The sequence below is a fragment of the Cavia porcellus genome, unplaced genomic scaffold (assembly GCF_034190915.1).
Source record: "Cavia porcellus strain 051 isolate PalLab524CR breed Dunkin Hartley unplaced genomic scaffold, mCavPor4.1 scaffold_8, whole genome shotgun sequence".
Taxonomy (NCBI): domain Eukaryota; kingdom Metazoa; phylum Chordata; class Mammalia; order Rodentia; family Caviidae; genus Cavia; species Cavia porcellus.
This window is the reverse complement of record NW_026947491.1, coordinates 44,454,694-44,470,388: the sequence shown is the minus strand read 5'-3', so window position 1 is coordinate 44,470,388 and position 15,695 is coordinate 44,454,694. Positions and strand designations below refer to the sequence as shown.

General features: G+C 48.3%; 1 protein-coding gene across 2 annotated transcripts; it reads left to right on the top strand.

Annotated features, from left to right (window-relative positions):
* Positions 1 to 1,763: 1,763 nt before the first annotated feature.
* On the top strand, positions 1,764 to 15,526 carry Spryd3 (SPRY domain containing 3). Of its 2 annotated transcripts, XM_003476268.5 has the most exons (11): positions 1,765 to 1,915; positions 3,349 to 3,495; positions 4,637 to 4,712; positions 5,138 to 5,262; positions 5,543 to 5,678; positions 6,489 to 6,674; positions 12,202 to 12,351; positions 12,984 to 13,041; positions 13,662 to 13,781; positions 13,865 to 14,037; positions 14,301 to 15,526. In XM_003476268.5, the coding sequence occupies exons 1-11, from the start codon at positions 1,893 to 1,895 to the stop codon at positions 14,433 to 14,435; spliced, it is 1,329 nt and encodes a 442-aa protein (XP_003476316.1). In that variant the 5' UTR covers positions 1,765 to 1,892; the 3' UTR covers positions 14,436 to 15,526. The 2 variants fall into 2 exon arrangements, with proteins under 2 accessions (XP_063110888.1, XP_003476316.1); XM_063254818.1 differs by lacking the exon at positions 6,489 to 6,674 and having other exon boundaries at positions 1,764 to 1,915.
* Positions 15,527 to 15,695: the final 169 nt, after the last annotated feature.

The following is a 15,695-nucleotide window of genomic DNA, read 5'->3' as shown; positions in this document are numbered from 1 at the left end:
CTTCTTCTTCTTCTTCTTCTTCTTCTTCTTCTTCTTCTTCTCCTCCTTCTCCTTCTCCTTCTCCTTCTTTTCCTCGTCCTTCTCCTGCTTCTGTTTCTGCTTCTTCTTCTTCCTCTTTTTCTCCTTTCTTCTCCTTTTCCTTTTCCTCTTCCTCCTCCTCCTTCTGCTCTTTCTTTCTTTCTTTCTTTCTTTCTTTCTTTCTTTTTGGTATCAGGAATCAAACTCGGGACCTTACGCCTGCCTGGCAGGCACTTTATGCTGCTGAGCTATATCTCTGGCCCAGTAATTATTGTTTATGGATGAGAATACTAAATCTTTGACCTTTCAGTTGCACAGTATTGGGCTGTTTCCCCAACTATACCTATTTTTACTACCCTTTTTCATTATGGCAAGTGGCCATACTTTACCTTGTTATGGGGAAAATAGGATAGGTCTAAGGCCTGACAGAAGGGAGACAGATCTACAACATGTTTTATATATTTATTTAGTTTTACACACTTATTTTTATAATAAAAGTATTGCAATGTATGTCATCAATAAAATGCTATAAAGAAGGGGGAATTTTTCTTTTTTACATAATTCACTTTATTATTAACTTTTGTTTTTTGGATAGGGTATTAGTAAAGTTTGGAGTAGCCTTGGACTCATGATGTAGAGTGTGTGTGTGTGTGTGTGTGTGTGTGTGTGTGTGTGAATGCTGGCTCTGGGGGTTGAGTTGGGGCATTTCTACGCCTTCCTTTGTACACCTTGCAGGGGATCTGTGAAGATCCTACAACTCTAGATGTTGGTAGTGTTTTATTGATAGCTTTAATTTTTGAAATAGGTTCTTGCTCAGGGTATGACAAATCTGGCAAGTCCTAATCCACGAGTCCAAACTCCCCACAATTAGTCGGGTGTGCTGGCGCACACCTGTAATCCCAACACTTGGAAAGCTGAGAGGTAGGAAGATCACCATGAGTTCGAGGCCTGTCTGGAATACATAGCAGGACCCTGTATCAAAAACAAAAACAAAACTCTCCCCACAAGGCTGGGCATGGTGGCACACTCGGGAAGCTGAGGCAGGAGGATCTTTGCAAGACCAGCCTGTGCTGCAGGGTGAGCCTAAACTGCATAGCGAGACCCTGTCTCAAAAAGACAAAAACCAAAGCAAACTCAAAAAACAAAACAAACACAAAACCCCCCAAAACAAAAACAAAACTCCACAATGAACAAACACCCTGTAGTAGGTCCTCAATTTACAGTTTACAGTCTCTGGCCGTTCCGGCCCATTTCCCCGTAGGCTCAACCAAATCTTCCTCAAAAGCATTGGTTTACATGTCACTGTGGTTTTTGCACGTCTCTGGTACTGACACAGAATGTCCTTCCCAGAATGACAGACCATTACAGGAAATGAAGCTCTGTAGAGAATAAAGCATATGACAACTGTTAAATGCACCGGCCATGGAGGCTACAGCCTCTGGCTCCTCACACGTAAAAGGTGATAAAAAGAATTCATCTCAGAAGGGTAAAAGGACCTTCCTGTAAAGATTACAGCATCTTTTCTAACACCGAATGAACACAAAGGAAATGCAATGTTCCGCCCCGCACAGGAGCAGCCTCTTGACTGTCTCTCCCGCAAGCTGGGTAACCGCCACGTCGCCTCCCCTACACTCTTGGGTCCCGGGTTTACAAGACCTGGGCCCGCACTAAGTACTCGGCTCACCCGGCCGCACCTCACACTCTGCCTATGCCCTGCTATTGGCTTTTACAGGTGCCCGTCGTTAGAGGTCGCTGATGATTGGCCAGAAAGGGTGGGGAAAGGCGGACCTCGTGGAGCATGGAAAGGGCGGGGACCCGGATGTGTGTGGTGGCGGTGGCCGAAGAGCTTGTGAGCGGAGCTGAGAGGCCTATGGATGAGGAGGACGCGGCGGCCCCGGTAGGCGGGGATCGGGGGCGGGTCCCGGAGGCCTCAGGTCTCCCGGGACCCCAAGGCAGGGGTCCTGGGCGGGGGCTCCAGGCTGAGGGGCGGGGCCTTACGCTCTGTTCTACGGTCTCCCTTGGAGTGTACCGTCGGTACCCGGTAACCTAGTGCAGGGCCTGATGAGAACGGGCGTTGTTACCGTGACAGGTTGGGGCCACGTTGTTCCGGAGTGTGGCCAGAGTGACCAGGCCGAGGTGGGGTGGAGGCAGAGCCCAGTGTGACTACCAGTCACTGGTGCCATGGTTATGGGCTTCCAAGCAGCCAGATGCCCTGAGGTCTCAAGCGCCAGCACGTACCTAGGGTTGGGCCCTGGCCCAGGACCTGGAATGGGACCACTCCCGGCTGCTCCACAGGTGTCTACTCTTCCAGGCCGCGTGATGGGTTGCAGTTTCTGCAGAAGAGTGATAATAGGGTATTGGTGGAACTCTGCCCAGTCGAGGTTAACTAAACACCCACTACGTGTGAGGCGTTTTTCAGGACTAAAACAACAGTACTTCACCTTTTTCTCTCACTTTTGGCACCTAGGAGGAATTCATTCATTCCTATCTTGGCACTCAAGGTTGTTTAAATAGCTGGATCATCCCATTTGTCTGCTTTACTGCCAGTATCTCAGTGGATGCCATCTCATCTGAACTGCTGCAGCAAGCACAGCCTAAACGAGCTTTAAGAGCTGATAAAGTTTAAAATCATATCATTACTTACTTAAAACCCCCGTAGAGGTTTCCCACCAGATAGAACAAAATCTAAACTTTTCCACGGTCTGTAGGGCCTCATTCTGGCTCCTGCCTTTTTATTTTACTCATTCTCACTCACTTTCTCTACACGCCAGGTGCCCTGGCCTCGTTCTTCCTTTACAACCCCAGCTTCCTTCCACCTAAAGATTTGTTCCTGGAATGTTCTTCCTTGGGCTGTCACAGGCTCGGTTCCTTTTCTTTTTTTTTTTAATCGGTACTGAGGATCGAACTCATGACCGCCTGCTTGCAAGGCAGGTGCTTATGCCGCTGAGCTAAATCCCCAGCCCCTTTGGTTCCTTTTCTACTAAGATGCTATCTCCTCAAAGAGACTGTCCATTCTGTTACCCTGTTTGTCACCTGACTTTGTTTTTTCCTCTACTGTCTAACATGGTTGTGGCCCTTTTTATTCTGTCTTGTTGCCCCAGCCTGTTAGAGTAGAAACCTCTATAACTATAGGAGTCTCATTCATTTTATTGTATAGCACATACAGTAGGAGCTCAGTAAATGTTGAATGATGGGATTGAAGATGGGATTATTGAGATCTGTCTGGGCAGTTCAGCTCAGGCCTAGTGCCCTCTTCAAGTTAGGGTTGAGCAGGCTGAGATGCTTTGCTCAGAATCCTGCTTCTTCCTCAGTCCCTTCTTTCCTTGGCAGGTTTGTTCTCTTGAACAAGATGGATGACCTCAACCTGCACTACCGGTTTCTGAATTGGCGCCGTCGAATCCGGGAGATTCGAGAGGTCCGGGCTTTCCGGTATCAGGAGAGGTTCAAACATATCCTTGTGGATGGAGATACTTTGAGGTGTGTTTAGGGGAATGGTTTCATGTTTTCCTTTCTGTTCCAGATCTTAGAAGTAAAAGGGGACTTTTCTTTCAGAGGAAGGGGATTATGTATACTGCACTGGAGGGAGCGTGCTCTTTTAACCTTGGAGGCCTGAGTGAAGCAGTATGTGTTCCTCTCTGCTTTTGTCCCTGGGTCACTCTGTTTTGGTTTGGCAAGAAAGGGACCCAGCAAGCTCCTGATTTGTTTGGGCACTGGAAGTGACTGTGTCAGGTATAGGAGGCTGCCAGGATATCAGGAGTTCTCCAGGTTCTTTGTGAAGACAGGTGGGTATGAAGGGTGCCTGAATCCCCTTCTGTCCATGTCTCAGCGACAGGGTTCAGTGAACAGTGGCTATTTCAAAGGTATTAGACTGGGGTGGGAGTGTAGTTCACTGATAGAGCAATTAGTTAGTATGTACAAGGCCTTGGATTCCCTCCCCAGTGCTTCCCTACTTACATATACACAAAAGTAAATAAAATAAATGATTTCAGAGGCAGTAGTCTTCTCCGGGGGGAATGACTGTTCTGTAGTGCATCCTGCCCACCACCTCTAGTGTTTTCTTAACTCTTTGGTTTGTGTGTTTGTTTTCTTTCTTTTCTGTTTTGAACCCTTTCCCTGACTCCTTCTGAGCCCCTTTCACGGAAGTTGTCACTGAAAGGGGAAGGAAGTAGTGCTTTGTATCCTGAAGGCAAGACAGCTGAAGAGTAGGGACTGAGTAACTGTCTTCCTACTCTGGAAAGGCTTTGGTACAGAAAACAGAGACCAGCTGCTCTCCAGCTCCACTGAGAGCAGAGCCAAAGGCAAGGGCAGGTGCTTCAGCATGAGGGACTGAGGTTAGATAGGGTTGTGGCACCTCAAATAGGGAGTCTCTGCATTCTTTCCCCTTGAAGCTGAAGAAGTCAGGCTTGTATCAACTTCCACGGTATAATGTGAATTGGACCCTGGCTGGAGACAGTGAAAAGGGTGGGTGACCTTGAGTATCTTGTGTGCAGCTATCCTGAAGTGTGACCTGATGCATTCTCTGTAATGGTCCTTGCAGGGTGGGGGTTGGGATGCTAAGGCCTTTCTCCCAACATGGGGCTGGACAGCTAATGGAATTCCCCTCTCATTCTTCCTTCAGTTACCATGGAAACTCTGGTGAAGTTGGCTGCTATGTGGCTTCCCGACCCTTGACCAAGGACAGCAATTATTTTGAGGTGATCATGCTGTGGGTGGGCAGAGCAGAGGGTGAGATGAAGGGTAAGAGTATTAAGTTTCAAGGAGTTCCTTTCCTAGATTCATACCCAGGCCTTTTAATGTTCCTTCTGTACTATCCTCTTGCTAGGAAAGGTGCAGGGTAGCATGGGCCCTGACCTGAAGGTAGGTATCTTGGGAATCCTATTGCCCAGTGCTTCTGCTCTTTTGCTCCTTACTTAAGTGGATTTTGACTCACATGCTTTCCTGCCCTAACCCAAGCCTGTCATCCACTCTGTCTCCCCTATTTCTTCCAGAACTTGGAAATAGTTGTCTAAATAATCATGGTAAAGTAGGCCTCTTCTCTGGCCAGTCCTTTGTCTATCTAAGCCTCAGTCTGCATTCTGTTTCCCATCCCTGCTAACTGTGCTTTCTCTCTTCTCTCCAGGTGTCTATTGTGGATAGTGGTGTCCGGGGCACCATTGCTGTGGGGCTGGTCCCTCAGTACTACAGTTTGGATCATCAGCCTGGCTGGTTGCCAGACTCTGTTGCCTACCATGCTGATGATGGCAAGTGAGTGGCCCTTGTGGAACCTGACCCCTCTCCTATGGATTTGGGAATCCTAGCTAGGAAGGGCTATTTGAACATTGCTTTTCCCATTGCTTCACCTGTCTTGGAGTATTTTCATAGACTTTTCTGATCAGGACAGGAAGTGACTACCCTTGCAGATATGCAGATTGGGTGCAGGGCGGAGCTCATGTAGGAAATCTAGAGTGATGGCAGGAGCTGGGGAGGGTACTGGAGAGAAGTGGGAGGGCAAGTATGGTCCTGTGTGTCTGCCATTTCTCCATAGGCTGTACAATGGCCGAGCCAAGGGTCGGCAGTTTGGGTCAAAGTGCAACTCTGGGGACCGGATTGGTTGTGGCATTGAGCCTGTATCCTTTGATGTGCAGACTGCCCAGATCTTCTTCACCAAAAATGGGAAGCGGGTGAGTGGGAAATGTTGGTTAATTGAGTGATTTGAAGCTGCACAAGGATTGTGGGAATGACTAGGGAGAATCTGCTGGCTGGAACTCGGCTGGGTACCCTTGCACTTAATCCCCATCTCCTTCAGTTCAGTTTCAGATGTGTCTGAGGTCCCCTGCATGTAGCACGAGACATTTTTCTTGCCTACCTTGAGGACAAGTTAGTGTAGCTAGTGGAAGATGAGCGGAAATTGTAGAGACCAGAACTGAGTGATTTGGGGGATGTTTTGAGAAGAAAAAAAAGAAAAGATTACAGCATGAGTATGTAAGCTAGAAGGGCTTCCTGAATTTTGAGTTGAATGCTGGCAAGAATAATGTCCTTTCTGCAATTTCCTTTTAATTCTTCTTCCCTTTCCTCTTCAAAGGGAGACTAGTAGTGGTGAAGAAAGAGGACAAGAGCAGATAGAAGATAGCTTTCTCCTCTATCCTAACTCCTTTGCTTACCCTGGAAAACTGTTTTCTCAGGCCTTGGCTGTAAGCTTCTGTCTCCTCAGCATCTGGGCTGCAACACTTCTCTGCTTCAGCACACTTGCATACATCCTGAAAGCACTTGGCAGCAAGTCTTGAGCCTTGTGTTAGCCTTCTAGCACAGTGGCTACCTTGCTCAGGGGTGCTTAGCAAAATTTTCAACTTTTTGTGCCTTTTTAAAAAATCTGACACTGTATGTGTGAAAATTATTGGTTGCATCATCTTGAAAGTACCCTTGTGAGAATTGCATAAGCTGTGGAAAAGTGAGCCACGTAGTAACATCCTCCCTCCATCTGTCTGCTGCAGGTGGGCTCCACCATCATGCCCATGTCCCCAGATGGGCTTTTCCCAGCAGTTGGCATGCATTCCCTGGGTGAGGAGGTGCGACTGCACCTCAATGCTGAGTTGGGTCGTGAGGACGATAGCGTCATGATGGTGGACAGTTACGAGGATGAATGGGGCCGGCTGCATGATGTCAGAGTCTGTGGGACTGTAAGTAAGGGCGCTGGAGTGGATGGAGTGGAGGTGGAGAGGGTTGGGGCAAGTGCTGTGGCCACATGAGCATGTCTACATTGCTTCCCATGGCAAGGAAGGACAGTGCCTTTTGTGGGACTCTGGGAAATGGAGTTTTGGCAGGCTACCTTGAAGCTTCAACATGATAATTGGAGTCCATATCCATTTTTCTCTCTCTCTGTCTCTCTTTGATTCTCCTCTGTCTCTTTCTCTGTCTGTCTGTCTCATGTTGGGGATTGAATCCAGGGCCTCTTCACTGAGCTATAGTCCCAGCTTTTTTTACTTTTTATTTTGAGACAAGATCTCACTAAGTTACTAAATTGCCCAGGCTGGGTTCATATCAGGATCCTCTTGCCTCAGCCTCCCAGATTACTGGGATTATAGGCAGGTACCACTATTCCTGACCACATCTTCTCTTTATTGCCGATTCCCTTGCTTTGCTTCCCTTCGGTTGAGAACTCAGGTTAGCTGTTGATTCAGAACGAGTGGAAGCTCTCTTGTTCTATTTGGGCTCCTTCAGTATCTGGCGTGCTCTGCCACTCCGACCCTGCCTTCAAAGGGTTAGGGGTTGCTTTGAAGACAGAATGCCAATATCTCCCTCTGATTTGATCCCAGCTCAACTGGCCTGGGCTTTCCGTTTATAGTGCTATGGAGCAGAAAGTTCTTGAAGATCTTTCTTAAGTTTCGGTGTGTCTCTCCTGTCTTCCTTGTGTATTAGAGAAGGTGAGGAGACAAAGAGGAAGAATCCTTGACCCTCTGAGGCTTGGTTTTTCTGTCTTCTCCCCAGACCTATTTAGTCTTTGCCAGAGATTTTTTGTTATCATTTTTTCTTTGTTTGTTTATTTTTTGACACAGAACCTCTTTACGTAGTTCAGGCTAGCCTTGAACTCACTATGTAACCCATGTTAGTCTTGAGCCACAGCAGTCCTCTTGCCCTAGCCTCCTAAATGCTGGGATTGCAGGCCTGTACCAGCACTCCTGGCTCTCCTTGGGTTTTAGAAGCAAATGGGCCTGGAGGGAGGGTGTTTTCTTGTCTGTTCTGTGCCTTGTGCTGTGTTGGAAATGTCTGAACAGTGAGTGTAGTCCTGACCTCTGGTGGGCCGCTTAGGCTCCCTACTTGGAATTGTCCCACTGCTCCCCCTTGCTCCCAGCCTGGCCTTTTTCTCCACCCTCTGGCCTTCTCACCCTAATCCAGTCTGCTTTCAAATAAGCATTTGATAGCAAAACAGAAGCATATGGGTGTGGGAGTGAATTAGTAGTGAGTCTTTCCCCCTTTTGGAGTTCAAGGTAAGTTGAGCTCAGGGAAAATGGCACAAAGTGTGCCCTCCTGCAGCTTCCAACCTAATGCACCCATTACAGCCCTACTTGCTGGGCTAGGAGCCAGAAGGTCTCAAATATCCACTTTTTGAGTACCCTCTTGTTCTTTTCTTTACCCCATCTACCATTATTCTCACAACATTTATGGAGTTGAACTTGGTCTGAGCCAGGGCACTGTTCCAACTCTCATCCCTGACCTCCACTCAGGAGTTTTTTCCTGGCATCCTTTTTCTGCCTGGACTGTCTGCTCTGCTCCCAGCTCCTCCCAGACATCTTTTCTAATTGATGTGGAATCCTGGAGACATTTATAAATAGCCTTCCTTCCTCTCCACCCTTCCCCCAGCATCCTCAAGCCACTCGGTTACCAATTTTTTTTCTTTCTTAGACATAAACTGTTGAGTTTAGCTCAATCTTGGACCCTTACCTCAGCCTAGGACAGCTGGGGGCATGGGATCACTGCTCCTGAGCATTTGCTTCTGTGGGGTGAGTTGGATTTGAGTCTCTTCAGTGCTGTGCCCCTTTTAGGTTACCAGCTGTCTCTTTTTCAAGTGAGTTGACTTACCTGATTTCCTTCATGGTCTTGGGTCTCCCAGGCCTGTTTGTCCCTGGCCTGTGCCCTCCAGTCGCTGCTTACCATCCACTGTATTTCTCGCCCAGTAGTCAGAGCTATGTCAGTCTGGAGGCTCTTAGAAGAGGTCATTTGGGCCATTCCTGTGCCACCTCTTTCTAAAGCTGTCTAGCAGAGTTGTTTCTCCTCTTTTCCTTCTCTGTTTTCAAAATCCCCATCTGAGTGGCAAGGGGGAATGGGCTCAGGGGCGTTAGTGCTATTGCAGCCTGTTTATCTTGGCTGGAGTGGTGTTCTCAGCAAAGGACCCTAGTACCAAGAAGGTTTTGGGAGAGCCTTGGATCTAACCTAGGCAAAATTTCTCAGCAAGAGCTTATTGGCATTCTAGTTGGGACAGTTCCTTAATGTGCAGGACATTTGGCACCTTTGCCCCCAAACAAGACTATGGTAACCCCCACACCATGCCCCCACATTTTTAAACACTCTCTTCTGCTGTTGTTGAAAAGGAATCCCCCCCACAAAAAAAAAAAAAAAAAAAAAAGAAAAGAAAGAAAGAAAGAAAAGAAAAAGAAAAAGAAAAGGAATCCAGAGAAAAGTAAGAGACTTGTTCAGATGTCAGAAGCTACTTTACAGTCAAGGGAGGCCCAGATACTTCTCTGACCCCTGTCAACTGCCTTTTCCATTGATACTAATAGTTCTTGGCTTATGATAATTTGACTTATGAATTGCCAACTATGATAATGTGAAACCTATATGCATTCTGTAGAAACCAGACTTCAAATTTTGAATTTTGAACTTTTCCTGAGCTAGTGATATGTAATACAGTATTCTCTTTCAGCCCTGTTCACGGTCAGCAAACTGTAGCCTAGTCATAAAGGAGAACAAACTGATTCTCTACAGTACAGTGTTGCAAGTTGTGGTGTTTGGTAGGTTAGATATACTAAGTGCATCTGTTTTTGAAGACAGGGTCTCACTATTTAGTTCAGGCTGGCCTTAAACTCGTAGTGTTCCTCCTGTCTCAGCCTACCAAATCCTAGGATTACAAATGTGCCCCACTATGCCTGGCTTAGTAAATGTATTTTTTATTTAAGCACTTACCAGTTCAATTATTTAATTAAATACAGTAGAACCAAAAATTGCAATATTTTTCTTTAGTTTTTATAAGATAACAAGAAATATAAAAACAGCAATTTTATCAAATTTATTCAATACAGCAATCAAGTGTTCTTGTTGATTGGGCACTGGTTGTGTGTGTGTTTTACTAAGGATTGTTGTTAGAGGTAGGGGTTGATAAAAAAGATATCCTTTGTGACTGGTATGTCATTTCTGTTATGATTTAGAGGGAGACAGAATGTGCTTTTATCACCTGGGTGGTAGGTTCCATGCCAAGCATGTGGCGCTCACTTTATTTTAGTCTTTCACCTGTTTTTGGAGACATAAGCAATTGTACCCTATTTTATTGATGAAGAAACGGAGCTTTAATGAGGTAAATGTAATTTGCTCAAGTTATTGGCTTCTAACTAATAGGAATTAGGATTTGAACTCAGATCTTTTTGGATTGTCTTTCTAAAACACCAAGAGGCATCTCATCCCAGATCAGGCTACTCACATCAAGAGCCTAGCAACTCAGGCTCTAAAACTTGCATAGGTAGTTGAAGGAGGGCAGGCTTAGGGAAGGATTTGCCAGGGAGGCTGGCCCTGCTCTACCCTCAGTGTTCTGAGAAGGTATAAGAGAGCTCACCTAGGATCTGGAGTAGAACAGGTGATTCTGGTGACTTTTCTCCACGGAAGGTGTCTCCATTCTAGAAGAACATATTCTGCACAGAGAACCCATCATCCAGGGCGTCAGCAGTGGGCCTGAGTGTTCTGTGGTGTGGGTGGGATGGGTTTTGGAGTTCCATGTCAGTGCCGGTCATCCTGAGCTTTTAGCCTTAGGAAGCACCCCCACCCGATCATAGACAAAACTGTAGCTGCTGCCTTCAGTTTTTTCCCAAGGATCAGGGTCTGGATCAGCTGCCTTTTGGCTGTGGGACGAGAGAACACTGTGTTTCCTACACTGAGGCCAGTTGGACAGCATGGGTCAAGGGCAGCTGTGGGGCCCCCCACCCAGTTCTGCAATGCTGGGTGGAGAGGATGGGCTGGGTGGAGTATAAATGAGCTAGTATGCACCAAGCCACTCCCCTCCCTGCTGACTGAGAAGACAGCAAGAGCCCAGGCTAGGGAACACACTGAGGGCCAGAGACAAAATGCAGAGAGGGGCTGGCTGTGGGCTTAGTTGGCCTCTTATGCACCTCGGACCCGCCCATCTCCCCCCACCTCTCTTTGGAGATGAGGGGAGGATGGACTTCAAGGGAAGCTAGAGCTGAACAGGGCAAACCCCTTTTTTCCCACTCTTTGAAGGATGATGAGCAGGCAGGACTAACCGCTGCTGGAGACACACACAGCCCTCCATGCTGGTGCGGGCAAGCATAATTCCTTTCCTGTTCAGGCAGGAGTCCTGAGGCAGGTGAGAGGCCAGTGCCCCAAGGCTTGCCAGGCATCAGTGGAAGAGATCCCCAGAAAGCATGATTTTTGCAGTGCTTAGGGGATGTGAGGGTAGGAGAAGGTCTTGAGGGGCAGTTGGGCTAATTAAAAGGGATTAAGGAATGCCAGGTGATGGTGAGGATGGGGGAAAGAAGGGTTGGGGTTGAGTCATAGACTCATTATTACCATGACAACTGATAAATAAATCCTCCCAGATTGGGGCTTGCTGCCCCATCATGCCCAGGCAGGACAACTGTGGGACAAGGAGCCCCAAGAACGTATCAGTCATCTCCCTTTTGCTAGCTCCACACACCTCATCCATCCCAAAAGGGCAACCAGGAGATAGAGAAGGAAAGTCTGCCTTCATTTTGACCTCTCTCTCCACATTAAATGAAGGGTAGGGCCGGGGATTTAGCCCAGTGGCATAAGTACCTGACTGGCAAGCACAAGGCTGTGAGTTCAATCCCTAGTACCAAAAAAAAAAAAAAAGAAGAAGCTGATCATTCTGAGTTTCTGGGTACTTCTTAAAAACTGACCCAATGATAAACTGTTCTTTTCACAGCCAAGTAAAGCAAAAACATTGAGAAATTACATCAATCCCATCCCAGGCAGATCCGTTTCTGAGTTTATCTCTTTCTCCCAAATAGCTGGGATTGGCAACCAGCTTCTGCATTCTTTAGTCCTCCCTAAGCCTCTGAGAAGCCTCCCCTTCACTTCTTGTCTTCCTTTTTCTGGCAGAGAAGGCCAGTGGGCTCATCAGAAAAGGGATGCCCTGCCTTGAGTTCCAGTGTGGTTCCTGGCACTCGGGATCAGTGTGTCATTTTGCTGCTTCCCCATGTCTCCCAGAATGCAGATGGGTGTCTTGACTCAGGAGGGTAGGCAAGGAGGCATCCAGCAGGGGGCTTCTTGTCATCATGCTACCCAAGTGTGCCCCCACTGCATCCCTGTTCTTCTGTGCCTGCCTAGGACTTTGAGGTCATACTATGTCTCTAGAATTCTTTCCCTGTCAGCGAGGAAAACTTGGTGCCCTGACTACCTGGGAAGCAGGTTTCCAGGGTGGTGTTAGCCTGTTCCTCATGTCACCTGGCTCTTCCCCCACAGCTACTGGAGTACCTGGGCAAGGGCAAGAGCATCGTGGATGTGGGGCTGGCCCAGGCCCGGCACCCGCTGAGCACCCGCAGCCACTACTTCGAGGTGGAAATTGTGGACCCTGGAGAGAAATGCTACATTGCCTTGGGCCTGGCCCGAAAGGTGTGCATAAATGCTGGGCTTTTTTTGCTGAGGGGCTGAGAAATTGTAGGATTCATATATAGCCATGTATTCCAAAAGATGGCAGTTTTGAATGCCAATCCGCATGTGTGTGTGTGTTACTAAAAATCAAACCAAGGGGTGCTCTACCACTGAGCTACATCCCAAGCCCTTTTATTTTTTAATTTTGAGACAAGTTCTTACTAAATTGCCCAGGCTGGCCTTAAACATGACATCTTTCTGCTTGAGGCTCCCTAGTGCTAGAATTATAGGCATATACCACTATGCCCCATTTCTTGTCTTTTTTGTTTTGTTTCATTTTTTTTTAGATAGGGTCTCACTGTTTAGTCTAAGCCAACCTTGAACTTGCTTTGCAGCCTAGTCTTGATTGTGATCCTCCTGTTTTAGTCTCAGCTCCCAGGGGCCAGGACTGCAGTGTACCACAACATCTGGCCTGTCTTCTTTGTTATATGTAACCTAATAGATTTTCTTTTTTTTTTTTTTTGTCTTTTTCCTTTTTATCCGTACCGGGGATCAAACTCACGACTGCCGGCTTGCAAGGCAGGTGCTTATGCCGCTGAGCTAAATCCCCAGCCCCGAAACCTAATAGATTTTCTGTTTTCTTCTTGGTGCAGGATTATCCCAAGAACAGGCACCCTGGCTGGAGCAGAGGGTCTGTGGCTTATCATGCAGGTAAGTAGACAGCTGCCCCAGGAAGGTGAGTAGGAGGGGAGGAAAGAGACAGAGATTCTCATAAATGGGCTCGTCTTCTTTCTTTCTTTCTTTATTTAGAGATAGGGTCTCACTATGTAGCCCATATTGGCCTCAAACTGTGGCATCCTCAGTCTCCTGACTGCTGGGATTACAGGCATGCACTACCATGTCTGGCCTAATAAATGGCTTCTTTTCCCTTTCCAGGCTGCTTGTGCTTTCTCCTCATCTTTGTTTTCCTTCCAGCCTTGAAAGCCAGGGAAGCAAGACTGCAGTGGGAGGACTGGTCCAAAGTGGACATTCCAGGCCTCTGAGTTGGCTCCCTCTGCGCCCTTCCTGCAGATTTGCAGATTCCTCATTTTCTTGTTTTGGTCTGTTTGATTTCCTTTAGGGCTTTCTTGAGAAGAGGGCTGAGCCTTGGCTCCCGATACCACTCCTCCCCTCTCTTGTGCGTCCCCCCATCTTTTGGCCAGTTTTCCCTTGCTCCCATGGGTGTTGTGTCCTCCTTTTTGAATCTGGTACCCCCTTTCCACATCTGTCTTCCTACTCAAGGAACATCATCAGTGCTCCTTCAAGTGTGTCCTCTCCCTTCCCTCCAACAGATGATGGGAAGATCTTTCACGGCAGTGGTATGGGGGACCCCTTCGGGCCACGCTGTTACAAAGGGGACATCATGGGCTGCGGAATCATGTTCCCCCGGGACTATATTCTGGACAGTGAGGGTGAGTAGGGTCTGGGAACAGCTTGGCTGCTCAGTGGTGTACAGTAGGGGGCACCATAGGAACTTCATTTTCTGGCGTTCTAGGGGACAGTGATGACAGTTGTGACACAGTGATCCTGTCCCCAACGGCCCGGGCTGTGCGGAATGTCCGAAATGTCATGTACCTGCACCAGGAAGGAGAAGAGGAAGAGGAGGAAGAGGAAGAGGAAGAAGATGGGGAAGAGATAGAACAGGAGCATGAGGGCAAGAAGGTGGTGGTGAGTAAGCAGATGATGGGGCTTGTTCTAGGGTTTCTGGGTGGGCAGGAGCTGGCAGCTAGTGGGAGCAGGGCTCTGGGCCAGGGTAGGCGAGGGCAAGGCTGGCAGGAGGCTGTTTCCCAGACTCAAGAGGCCCTCTCGTGGTCACTTCCTATATCACCCTAAGTCTCTTCTCAAGCCCATGCTGTGACTTCAGGTCTGTGTAACTCCAGAATCCTCAGAGAGGCCAGTGTCTGCTCCATTCTTCTTGCTTCCACCTCCAGGTTTTTTTTACACGGAATGGCAAGATCATCGGAAAGAAGGATGCCGTTGTACCTTCTGGAGGCTTCTACCCCACCATTGGAATGCTAAGCTGTGGGGAGAAAGTCAAAGTAGACCTACATCCCTTGAGTGGCTAGGAGCTTCCCATCTGCAGCTGCCTTCTCCCTCTGCAGGGCCAGATGCCCAGTTCCTCACTTCTTCCAGGATTGCTTGCCCAGTGGGTCCTGGGGTATGTGGTCACCTGTCAGCCCAGATCCTGTCAAGCTGTACCTTTCTGACCTGGAGCTATTTATCATCAGTCCCTGGTTGGATAGGAATGGACCCAAAGAATGATGTTGATATATAGGACAGGGGGACTCACCCTTCCTTTGGCCCGTGGGCATCTGGATACCCCTTTCACTGGCCCCAGGCAAGTAGAGAAGGGTGAACCCCTCATCCTCCCAGCTGCTTGTTGGGCAGGAGCTGTGCAGAGGGTGTAGGAGAGTCATCCCTGTCGCTTACTTCCCACAGTATTTCCCCTGAACTCTCTTTTGTTCCCTGTCTTCATTGTGTGAACCAGTTGCTGCTGTCCTCCCCACCGCTGGCTAGGGGCCACCCTTGGACCATTTCTTTACTGGCTGCTGCTCCAGTCCTTTAGGGTTTATTCTCTCCCTTCGGAGCTGGCTGCCCCTTACCCAACCCACTCAGGCATCATCATCCCACAGAGAGCCTGAGACTCTGGCTCCCCCACCTGGACACACCAATGGCTGCCCAGGGTGTGTGCTAACAGGGTTGTGGGACTGGGGCTTTTTCACCTATCTCCCTGTCCAGCCATGGTGCTGTTGTCTTGGGGTGATGCTTGTGGTGAGCCAGCCTAGAGGGGCAGCTTGGCCCCTCGCTTCCATTTCCTGCCCCATCTCTGCCTACCCCTACATTCCAGCTTGCTGCTTGTGCCAGTTGCCTGTTTGCCTCAGTGTTTGATGCTAGCACTTACATAGACTCCCATCTCCTTGTACCCTTTAACCCCTGAGCCCTCCCTGTAACAGTGACTTCTGCTGGGAGGAAGAGGGAGCAGGAGCCATTGGCCTCAGTTTGCACAGAGTGGGTAGAGCCATGGGGAAAGTAGGTGCACTGTGGTGCTCCTGGGACCCCCGTGGCTGTCCCTTCAGGCCCTGCACTATAATGTATGAAATGTATGTACAGATGAGAGATGTTTATACAGCCAATAAAAACAGAGTTTCCATATTTATCAGTATGGCCAGAATGAGAATCCTTCTCAGGACCAGAGGGAGGGGCACAACGAGGACCCTTGCTTCAGGGCGGACGTGGACACTGTTAGGGCAGGGATGGATGATCCATGTTCCATGGGCTGGATGCTCCCAGGAAGCTTAGGTATGCTCTTGGGCAAAGGGAACTTT